At 47.9% G+C, this 12,163-nt stretch overlaps 1 protein-coding gene across 5 annotated transcripts in view; it reads right to left on the reverse strand.

The window, feature by feature from the left end:
* The window catches only part of STAG1 (STAG1 cohesin complex component), a 2,120,576-nt gene that overhangs the window by 1,342,001 nt on the left and 766,412 nt on the right, over window positions 1–12,163 (reverse strand). For all 5 annotated transcript variants that reach the window (XM_069618021.1, XM_069618024.1, XM_069618022.1 and 2 more), the window contains one exon: window positions 12,014–12,110. In XM_069618021.1, coding sequence (XP_069474122.1) covers window positions 12,014–12,110 — 97 coding nt within the window. The remainder of the gene's footprint in view (window positions 1–12,013; window positions 12,111–12,163) is intronic.

Raw genomic sequence — 12,163 nt, forward strand, 5'->3', positions numbered from 1 at the left:
TACGTATGCCCCTTGTCGGGGCGCTGCTGTGACTGGGTGTACAATTTTGGCGTGGTCTTTGTCAAGGTGGATAAAGACATTTGTAAGCTGTTTCTTTTTGTCCAGCTCCTAGACTGTGGTGGAGTGGAAGAGGTCCCCCTCACCCTCTCCCACGGCAGGTCTAATATGCGTTCCTGGACATCCGGGTTAAATTTCGTTGCAGAGCCAGGCTGTCATGTCAATGGTGATACAGATGGCATGGCCAGGAGGTGTCAATATGGGCCACGGTGGACTCCATGGAGGTCCTGTGCCACCAGCTTGTCCTCAGCCATTCCCACCTTGAAACGTGATTGGCTTTGCGTAGGGAGTTCTGGGAGGAAGTACGCAATTTCCTGCCATAACCTCTGGTTAGCGGCAGTCAATATGGCATTGGCGTTGGCCTGCCGAAGATGCAAGGACGGTTTGGAATACAGCTTCTTCCCGTAAGCCTCCAAGATCTTCTCCTCCTTGCCTAGCAGCATTGCAGAGGCGGAAGCGGAGGACGACTGAGGCTTGGAGTATAGTGATGCCACAGCGATCACAGAGTGGTGGTGCTGTGGATGGGCCGATAGAAAGAGTGTATCCCCTTCCATCTGCCTGTACTATGGGTCCAGGCATCGATTGACCAGCTGGGCAGAGTGGGACTTGAGCCAACCCTTTTTGGCCAGGGAGACTACATCAGTCTGCAGTGGAATTCCCGTTTTGGCAGAGGGGCGTCGCGCAAAGACTGCCAGTTGCTCGACCTCGGGTTGAGGCAGGCCCAGGTACTCTGCCAGCCCTGCAAGACGTTCGTGGAAGGCGTTTGCTGACGAGGAGCACATCCCTGATGGTATCCCTGAGGATAACCCTCCCATCTAAGGGGACTTCATGAGCCCGAGTAACATCTCAAAGAAGCTGTCTTCACAGGTCAGAGAAGCGGTGGGGATATGCACTCAACCTGCCGGAGAGCAGCGAGACCCAATGACTGAACACTCAACCGGACTGCAGAACGCTGCAACATACCCAGGCCGATGGAACCAGAACCAGGGACAAGGGGGAAACCAGCCGAGGTGAACATCCACCCCACAAACATGTGCGTCCACCAGAGGCAACACCCTCAGGCAGCCCTCAGGCAGCCAACGGAGGTGTTGGGGCACAAATGGACCAGAGCCCCAACTAAAGGGACATAAGCCAAGGCAGCAGCGAGGCCTGACCACCGCCCAGTTGCCAGGGAAAACAGACTACCGACGCCGCACCGCAGGCACCTCACCCTTGCCTGCTGGCAACAAGAGGTCTGTCTTTGAGGACAATCCCGGACCCGCAACCACCACAGCAGAACCTCCACTAGAGAACGAGACAGGATGCTGCATGCCTGAGAAGCCGGGGCTAGAGGGCTAGAAGGCAGGAGAAGAGACGAGGGGATGGAGACTGAGGTTAGCCAATGGGACCATAAAAACACAGGAGGCCTAGTGCCCTGGCAGGGTAGACTGGCGGGCAGAAACCCACAACAGCCAGAGAATACTGAAGAGCACAGACTGATTGATCTACTCCAGAGGCAAGAAAACCCACCCCACTCTGGTGCAAACCAGTCCCCATGGAACAGACCCCGAGAGGGACTGAAGGAGAATGTCACGCAGGGACCTAATACAAGGCCACACAGCCCATGCCTGTAAACACAGGTACAATAGACCATGAGGCTTAACGGGAACTGTCACAGCAACAAGGCAAAACCAAAGTGGAGGGGTGGGGGCAGAATCCACCAGCCCCAGTCCAAGATCGCAAAAGGCAGAGCTGTCCCACACCAAAACCAGAAACAGTCATATGAGGAAATCCCAAAACCGCGCCCTAACAAAGTGTTCCAACTTTTAAAAATCCACTTATGCCACCAACTGCCAGTCTACATGAACCTCTAACAGCCATTTCAGTATCCTATGCCCGAGAGGTAGCTCGAACCAAGACTTTGCGGATGGCAGAACCAGGCTGAGGGAGCCAATGAGATCCAACACCTAGCATCTCCCTGGCACATAACCCATCTAGACCGGAGCAGGGAGGGCCAGGAGACCTTGCAGACCTGGAGCAGCAACGGTCTATGGACACCAAGACAATGAACCGCCCAGGCGAGCTGTTGGCCAAAAAGGGGCAAAAGCATGGGAGACCGGACTCCCATAGTTGGTTGCATAGTAACCTGTTGAGAATGGCCTGTGCAGATCACCAGCAACAAGATCAATCCGCAGTGGAGAGGCAGGCGGGAAACCAAGACAACCCCACCGCTGGGGGCGATAAACTTCACAAATGCCTGCAACCCCCGCTGCAGGAAAATCTTAACTGGGGATTGTGGGTAAAGGGGAGGTCTTATACTTCAAAAGAAATTGAAGTTTTTCTGCGTCCTAGGCGGGGCCTCAGAGGTTAAGTACTGGGATGAGGAACGTGGAAATACTGGCCTGAGGCCACAGTTTATTAACTGTCTGGCCTTTACGTAGGGTCCCCAGGCCCTTACCACCTGGTCTAGTCTGTGAAACATGGTACTGCGATCAGACCTTTCTGCCTTGTCCGAGCGGACACCCCGTGCACTGGCTCTCACTTCCTCGCCCTCAGCATTGGGCTCACCAAACTAGCTTGCCCAAGACACCATCCCATCCCCTGTCCTACCCCTTTCCTCTCTACCACACCTCCCTTCCCATCCTCCTCCATTCTCACATCCAGTCTCAAGGACACCCATGAATCCAGCAAGGAACACCACCCCGCATCAACCATCACTGAAGGTCCACATGTACACCCCAACCCCTTAAGCAATCGCAAAACACACCCTATCCTAGGATATGACAGAACATCCCGTTTAAGAGTTCGCACAAGGCTCCCACACCACAACCCCACTACCAAGACCCAGCCTCCCAGATCACCTAAACCCATGGTACACAAAACTAACGACAAACACCCCCAGCCTAAAGCAACCAGAACTACTCCACTAAGTGGCCCACCAACTATAAATACTCCCACTAAGGAACCGACCCTCCCATTAGTTTCAAAAATGCACTCATCAATGCCCGCTCCCTCGGAGCCCACGCCATTGATATTCACAACCTCATTATCGAACTTGACCTTGACATGCTAGTAATCACAGAAACCTGGTTACATCAAGCATCAGGCCCTCTGCTAGCTCTGGCTATTCCGCCAGACTACACCATTCTCAGATCTGATAGAACCACCACTCCAGGAGGCGGTGTAGCCATCATTGCTAAAAACACTATCAAACTTAGATCAAGCTCCATTGAAATAATATCAGGGTACGAATTACTACTCGCCAAACTCTCATTGAATGAAAACACCACAATCAACATAGTGGTCATCTATAGATCCCCTAGCACAAACAGCCACCCAGAAACAGACATCCCTCTAATACTGACGCCCCTCATCAAACCCAAAACGAAATGTATCATCATTGGTGATTTGAATTTAGGTTTCAATGATAACCAAGACCCCAAAGCAACCGCCCTCATCCTGGCACTAAATGACATGAATTTCCACCAATACATCAATGTCCCCACCCACACCAAGGGCAGAACCCTCGATTGGATCCTCACCCTCAACACCAACATCACCTTAGGCCCGATCACCGCACTGAATTGGACAGACCATTACTGCATAGAATTTACTATCACCAACGACGATCCCTGCACACCCAAGAACGTAGCTATGGACTTCATCGAAAGCAGAAACTCTAAAAAGCTCACAGCTGAGAACCTCGACCCCACCTTGAACAAACTGCTAGACACCCACTCAATCCCCAGCAATGACCCCACAATTATCGCTGAGCACTACCACAAATGCCTCTCCACAGTGATTAACACCATAGCACCTGTAACCTCCAAACTAAGGCGCCTCAACAAAAAATCCAACCTCTGGTTCAACGAGGAATTAATCGTCCTTAGAAGGAAAAAACGCTCTCTCGAGCATGCCCATAATAAACATCCCTCCCCGGACTCAGCTAAAGCATTCAAAGACGCTAATACCCGCTATAAATCAGCTATCATTTCACACAAAGCCAACGCCTACAATGCTCGCATCAACAATGCAGCATCCGACTCCAAAGAGCTTTTCACTATTCTTAGAGAACTTGAAAATCCACTTCCTACCGACACACCCATAAACACAAGCAAAGAATGGTGTACCACCATACAAGATGCTCTTGCCTCCAAAATCTCTATGTTACAAAACAAAATCAACTCCAAAAAATCACTCCTAGCTACAAAAAACCCCTGCCTCCCTAATCACTGTATCCCTTCCAGCGACAACTCCAACCCCCCCTTCCAATTCACACCAGTCACCCACAATCTCGTGCTCGAGACTATCTCCAAACTAAAAGCATCCAACTGTAAAGGAGATACTGTCCCAGCCAAACTAGTCAAAGCCTGCGCACCTACACTGACCCCACTCATTACGAAATTCGTCAATGCCTCATTCAAGTCCAATACAGTTCCGACTTGCATTAAAGAAGCCTGGGTCACACCACTTCTTAAAAAACCAAATCTAGACCCCACCATTCCAACTAATTATCGCCCCATAACCACGGTCCCATTCTTACTAAAAATCATCGACAAACTAGCCTATAACCAAATTCAAACCCATCTAGAATCAAACCAGCTCCTCGGCACCAGACAATCAGGCTTCAGGCCTAACCACAGCACTGAAACAGCTCTCCTGGACCTAAAAATCCAGATGGATGCCATTAGAGACTCAGGGAAACTTTGCATTCTCCTGCTTTTGGACCTCTCAGCCGCGTTCGATTTGGTGGACCACGACAAACTCTTCAACTCACTTGCCCGTGAATTTAACTTCTCTGGGCAGCCATTGCATGGGTGAAATCATTCTTAACCAACCGCACCTCCAGAGTGTCCATAGGCAAAGAAGCAGCCAACCCCATCCCAGTCCCCATAGGAGTGCCCCAAGGCTCTCGCCTTTCTCCTACGCTCTATAAAGCATATACCAAGCTCCTGTTCTCAGCACTTGACAACATGGGTGTCACATACACAAACTTTGCGGATGACACCCAGATCCTTATTCCCCTTACAGGCAACTATGACCAGGACACCTTAATCAACAAAATTTACGCCATCATACAAAACTGGATGGCATTAAACAGCCTATGTCTCAACGATGAGAAGACGGAAGTCCTCATCGTAGGAGCTCCAGCCAAATTAGCTACCCTGCAGCCAGAATATTCAACCATCAACATCGACGGCACCAATATTCCAGTGTCTAAACAAGTAAAAACACTGGGCGTGTACTTCGATGCCAGCCTAACCATGACTAAACAGATCAATGCACTTTCCTCTTCCACGGCCTACACTTCTAAATTAATTGCACTCAGCCGACAATTTCTGACCCCAGCAAACTGCCTCACCCTGGCCAGAGCACTGGTACTATCGAAATTGGACTACTGTAATGTTTTACTACTGGGCACCTCCAACACTAACCTAGCTAAAATGCAACTTTTGCAAAACAAAGTCCTGAGGGCAGCGCTAGGCATAAAAAAATCAGATCACATCTCCAAGACCAGGAAAGATGTACACTGGCTCCCCATCAAAGCCCGCATCATTTTCAAAACACTATGCATCAGCTACAAATGCATTACAAAAAAAGGACCTATCTATCTCAATAACACTCTGCACCCTAAAACTAACATAAGACTACTGAGATCCAACGACAAACTCCTCCTGGACCCCCCCCCCCCGATTCAAAACCACAAGAGCAGGGGGCAGCAGCTTCACCACCTTAGCCCCCAAACACTGGAACTCCCTACCTATCATCATCAAAAAAGCATCCTCCTTCACGATCTTTAAAAAACAGCTCAAAACCTGGTTATTCAACCAATATTAGCAGCCAAGGATAGGACACCTTCCACCGGATACTGTTGTAAATACTTAGGCCACTGTTTAGTGTTGTTAATATATTGTAACCTATATCATGTAATGTAACCAATGTAATGTTTGAACATGACTATTTTCTAAGCTGTCTTATAACCTCGCCGTGACACCTGAGGGTCTGGGCGTGTAACAAATAAATAAAATAAATAAAATAAAATAAGACCCCTGTGATATGTACTGGGGTGCCAAGAGCATTGTTTTTGTGTGAAAAAAAAAAGAATGCCACCAGCGTGCAACTTGTTTGCACAAAATATGCACACCTAAGGAGCTGCCAACAAAATGAAGACCGGGGTGCCACATGAAGCCCCCGTTTTATTTCCTGGCCAGTCTCGCCATCAAGTGGCCGCACTTGAGGACCGCAAACTGAAGTGAGGTTGAGGCACGGCAGATGGCAGCGAGGCATGTGCCAAAATCTGAGCGAAAGTGCGAATCACAGCTCCTTCAGACTGTGGACTTGGATTCGTCATTTTGGGCTTTGACCGGAGCAAGCTGGTTTGCTCATTCACCAGCCTGGCTGCTAACCTGTCCGATTCCATCATTCATTGTAACTTGGCATGTCTATTTGTTTTGGTTTTAGGCAACAGTTAAATCCCTTAAGCTAAAGCGCAATCTTTGTTTAATTTTTTTTTTTTTTTCACAAATTAGATAAATCGCCAAATGCTTGCCTTGCAATAGTGTTGACTTAGTAGGGAATGTTTGATTGTTTCTAAATGTAAGCATGTTCTTCGTCTCAAAGTGTAGGTATATATGAAATGTAGGGATTTTAAATTTTAACAAGCTTGGGTCAAGCAAATAATCCACCTGAGCCGTTACCATCTTGCAGCAGCTTTGGTGACTTACTGTTGAACTTTAATAACTGAAAATGGGGGTTCAGTGTTCAGTGCCTGCTGCCAGTATGCTCTTCATTTCAGCTTCTCCTGCCAATGCTTTTCTCTTTAAAACAGTAATTAAGATCACTAACATGTGCTGGAGGATTTTTTCACTTTTTTCAACTTAAATAATGCTCTGGTACTTTGAAAGGCGTTTTTCAATTGAATCTATCCAACTTGTATCTGGTTTTTCAGTCAGTTCTTGTGAGGATTTTCGGGTCCCGGACGCAATCCATTTAGTGCTTGTGTCAGGGACTGATAGGATGCATGTACTAGGGGTAAGCATTTCTTGCACTGCAAAAGAATGATCCTTTTTCAATTTGAAGCACGCAAGGGCATGCTAGCCCATGCGGACTCCTCCCATTGGCCTTTACAGTCTGTCCTTTTTACTGTTCGACTGGACAGGACGGCTCATCTGGTGCAGAGTTAACTGAGTTGCTGGAGTGTGACACTGCTGCTTTTCAAGTCATTTTTCCCCATTGCACAACACTGGGTGCTGTGCCTTTAATGTGACATCACCCACTACAAAAACCCAGCTGGGTGCGAAACGCCGGTGCGATAGTTGGTGCAGAGTTAGATCGGCAGGGAGTCGGCCAGATGGACGTGACCTGTCTGAGAATGAGAAAACCAAGGCGGCTTGATGTTTACCCCCCCACACAGATGCTGGGAGAAGCCATCCCTCCACCCTCTTTGAAGGAGCATCGAAATCCTGAAGCAGAGCCTGAAGCTGTCCCCATTGACAAGGTGAGCGTGAGTGTTAGTAGCGAACTGCCAATATGCTGCGCTATGAGCTTGGGGACCAACATTGACACCACAGTGGAGACTCCTCCTTCCACGGAAGACTCATGGGGCCGGGGGGAGGGCTCTAGCCCTGACTTCCCAATAGAGGAGGTGGATGAGGTGGAAAGTGCAATGCTGACTGGGAAGACTATGGGTGGGTTGGCCAAGTTAACTGTGCCCCCTGGTGGGCAGCCTTTCCCACCAGGACTACTAAAACTCCACCAGTCACACCCGATGAAGACCCGGCCACAGTTCAATTCCCTGATCAACTAAGTGCGAATTCATGCAGATGCAAGAAAGTCATGGACTTGTTTAAATGGGAATTTGATCGAGCAAGGCGTGCTGCCCCTTTCACACTCCCTCCCTGCCACTCTCCCCAGGGGGGAACATGACAACCGATCAATGACCTGAAAAGGGGTGTGCCGCTACCAGCATTGTGGAACGGGTGCATCGTGGTAGCCCGGGGAGCCAAACGGTTGAACAAATTGACATACTCAAAATGGGGGTGGGGTGGGTTAAACCCTGGCATCCCTAGTATACAGATTCTCAAAATGCAAGGTTGGGTCAAAAGTCCATCAAAACACCCCTCTGAATTGGTGGCTCGACTATCACAGGATATTGTGCAAATCCAATCCTTAATAGTCAAGAGACAAAATGTGTTCGGAAACCATTTACAACAGGGCATTCAACTTTCTGACAAAGATACATCTATACCTTGACCTCTCCGATTTTCACAGATTCAACCACGGCTGGAATCAGTCACCTTCAGGAAGATCTTGTGATAGCGAAAGCTCACCGTCAAACCAGATCCCTGCTTAACCCCAAAGCCCATGGTGGCTCTCCAACCTCGAGCAAGAGTCTGTCTTCCTCTTCCTTCTGCATCGGATTCCATCCTGGAAGGCACGTTCTCTAAGGAGCTGCCCCCTCATCAACCACAAAATGCTAGCAGTTCGGATAAGTTAACTGGATGACACTTAAAACTAGATTTCAACCAGCCAAGGACAAAGGGAGAAGAGATTGGCCAAACCATCATGCCAGAGTCTAACTGTAGCCTAATCTCCCTTCATGAAACTATATGAAGTAATAAGTGGCGTACTAAAGGACCAGTCGACAGTACTGGCAATGGTACACACCAAACAGATCTTTGTGTGATCTTTTATCTCAATTCAATCTCCGCTAGACAGAGGTGGAAGCGGCAGGCAGGCTTGTTTGACTTGGCGAGAGGTGATCAATCCTACAAAACAAAATCCTTGATCTTCTGCAACTCTGGTCAAGGAACGCCAGCCCCTCAAAATCTGCTAGAAATCAATCATAATCCACTTCGGGCCAAGGCCAGACTATGAGGGTCCCACAACAGCAAAGTTCATCCACAATAGCGCAATCTCTAGTGGTGGAACGTGACCAAACTATCCAGAAACCTCCTGCGAGAAACCTCAAGATACTACGTAATCAAAACCAGCTCCTGGAAGAAATGGTCTTGGGGGTTTTATACCATTGTCCCAAACACCAATTGGTACATTGTTCGATCCAGGGATACCTAATCAAGGTGTGCCTCACAACCACAAGACAATAGTAGGCGAAGTGATTGTGGTCCAAAATTCAAATGAGGAACAGGTTTCGTCTTTACCAACGGACTTTGGATCCAGTCCCACGGAAGAGTAATAGCAAACAAATCTTCCCCTTGTTTGACAGTCGGCTTAATAAACCTAAAGATGCAGCGAGTCTACAGAAGAAACAAAAAGACCCAGAGGACCTAAACCTAAATCCAAAGGCTCAAGAGCATTCCTGTCTAACTGAAGAACTCCAAAAGCGAAACAGACATGTCCTACAAATGAGAAGGAGAGGAGTTCTAATACCAGCATGTCTCCAAATGGAAAGCCAAGGTAAACCTTGGAGGCCAGGGATATATGAATGAATCTGAACTTGAAGGAACATATTGATGAAACTCTCCGTCTACATGTCAGGATGAGAAAGATAAGGATCCCCAGTTGAATGATGGAGAATTCCATCCAAGAAATCTCGGTGGAAGAGCCTGAGGAAGAACCTTGTTCCCCAAATAGAATCAATTAGGTGATAAATTGTGACATACTTGTAGCCTCACGAGGGAACTCCTTCATGACACTGGACCAAAAAGACACTAGACCCTAAAAAAAGAAAAAACTGGAGACTGGTCTAGATCAAAACATAACTAGAGAAGTTTCAAACAAAACCTTGTGAAAGGTACTCACTTTCAACCCCCCCTAGAAATGGTTTGGACCTACACACCATTGTGATTGAACGTCTCTTGAGATCAGAGGATGGTCTGATTTTGAACCGTGCAAGTATTTAAGCTTCTACATTACATACTGAAACAGATGCATAGATTCGGATGACATCAAAATTGTCCAATTTGTGGAAGAAGCCAGAACTGACTGGATGATCTACATGCCTTCTCACCCTTGGTAAAGACGGCTCTGTTGGAGACCAGCTCTGCCTTCTTGCGATTGGGATTAGATCGCTAAAGACCTGGTGAGGTCGACATCTCAATGCATGGACATCGCCAACCAGACATTAGCAACCAGTAGATAACCAGGCTACCACCATGAGGCTTTGCTCATGGAACACGAGAGGTTTTACCCACTTGTTTATGGAGGGAAATTTGGAGCTACTGAAATAGGACATGTTACGTTTACAGGAGACCTGGCTGCGAAAGGTCCAGTTCTGCTGTGTTTATATAGCTTATTTAAATCCAGCAATCCTAGGCCATCATGGCTACCCCTCTACGGGCCTATTGACTATAATTAAATCTGCAGGTAGCCTAAAACCAATAGACGTTTTGAACCCAAACTCCTTTACCCAGATAGTGATACTGGCCAAGACTGAGCATAATGAGAATGCAAAGTTCATTGGTAATTTCTAGCCTCTACTGGAACTCGGACGGGATCAATGACACTTTTTATTGAAACAATATTGTCCGCCATAGATGATGCCTGCTTCAAATGCTTGGACATACTATTGTGTGGCGACCTGAACAATCATTATTTTGGGGAAAATTGGACTCCTGTGCCACGCCATTTACTCCCAAGGAAAGCCCCGACATGGACTAAAGAACTCCAAGCTCTCACTATTTTCCTGTAGCTTTATCTCCCGTTGCCGGCTTCCTGTGTCCCACTCTGGGGAAGGTTGCCTTGGGGGTTGGGGTTTGTCCGTTTTGTAGTTTTCTGGGGACTTCAAGTTGTGCATTTCGGTCTCTTCGTGTCTCGTTGGGACCTCTCCATGTTGCCGGTGCTTTGGTATACCTCAGAGATAAGTACTGGGACGAGGATGAGGGACTTGGAGGTAATGCCAGGATTACTTACCGCTAATCGTCATTACTCCTAGTCCTACTCTTCCACATCAGAGTACCGACGACACTCCTCTCCCTCCCAGCGACGAGGGTCCCATCCCCCAGCTTGGTTAGTTGGAACTGGGGATTGTGGGTTAATGGGAGATATACCTCAAAGAATAGAAATGGAAGGGTTACTGGGTCGGAGGCGGGGCCTCAGAGGTAAGCACTGTGACGAGGAAGAATAGGAGTAATTCAGAATACCAGCAAGTAATCATAGCATTACTACCAACTTCAGGTCAGGGAAAAGGTTATTGCTTAATTGACACCCCAGCGGGAGAGCGTCAGGGAGCATCCTAGCTAATCAGGAAGCTCAGAACTGGAGCTATACCCAATGGTGAAGCCAGCTGCAGGTAAGTGCTCCCCCACAACCTCTTTCCCCAATGTCCACTTCCCTCACCCCACCCGCTCTCACTGTACTTCCGGCTTCCTCGTCCTTCATTGGGAACACTGCCTGGTGCTTCGCCGCAGTGGCCGACAAGGAAAGGGAGAAGGGACTACAACAGATCAATTTTCCCTGGTCTATGGTGGCCATTTTGTTTTGCACTTTAAGTTGAGAAACGACAACCACGCAGTTTCTCACATAAAACCAAAATGTTCATCCTGGAAAAGCATTCTGGGATGCCAACAGCAATAAACCTCTACAGGCAGGGGCATTATGGGTGTGGTAATGCCCAGGGGCTACTGTTCAGGCCCTTGCTTCACTCAGACCTGTAACTCAGCACAAGGGCATTACCTGACCAGATAATACACCAACCAGTCAGGTTTTACTGCTTAATTAGAATGTGGGTAATTCTATTGCAGACAAAGCAGTGGCCAAGGGCAATAATGGCTGCTGTGTATACTCTCCCATGGTTTCTCCTTTGCCTTCACTTTTACATAGAACGTTCTACCTTCAATGGGCGCAATGCTCTAATATCACCAATGCCCCTCAGGCTTCACTCTGGGCTTTAATGTGGCCTAGGGTCTTTATCAGTTAATGACACCAAAGAACACTGTTGCTTAAATAATAGTCTCACAATCTACAACAGAATTTACCCCATGCAGACTGCGGACATGAGGAAACAATGATTCAATACCTTTGCATCCTGAACATTGGATGAAGAAGTTGATCAAATCCAGGAGTGCCATGTCTCGGTCTTGTTTATAGGACTCAATCCAGTCATCAACTAAAGCCTGTGAAGAGAGAATGAAAATGTATGTTTCAACCTCAACCTTGATTTACTGTG

Source organism: Ambystoma mexicanum, chromosome 10 (genome assembly GCF_040938575.1).
Source record: "Ambystoma mexicanum isolate Mex_15411 chromosome 10, UKY_AmexF1_1, whole genome shotgun sequence".
Classification (NCBI taxonomy): domain Eukaryota; kingdom Metazoa; phylum Chordata; class Amphibia; order Caudata; family Ambystomatidae; genus Ambystoma; species Ambystoma mexicanum.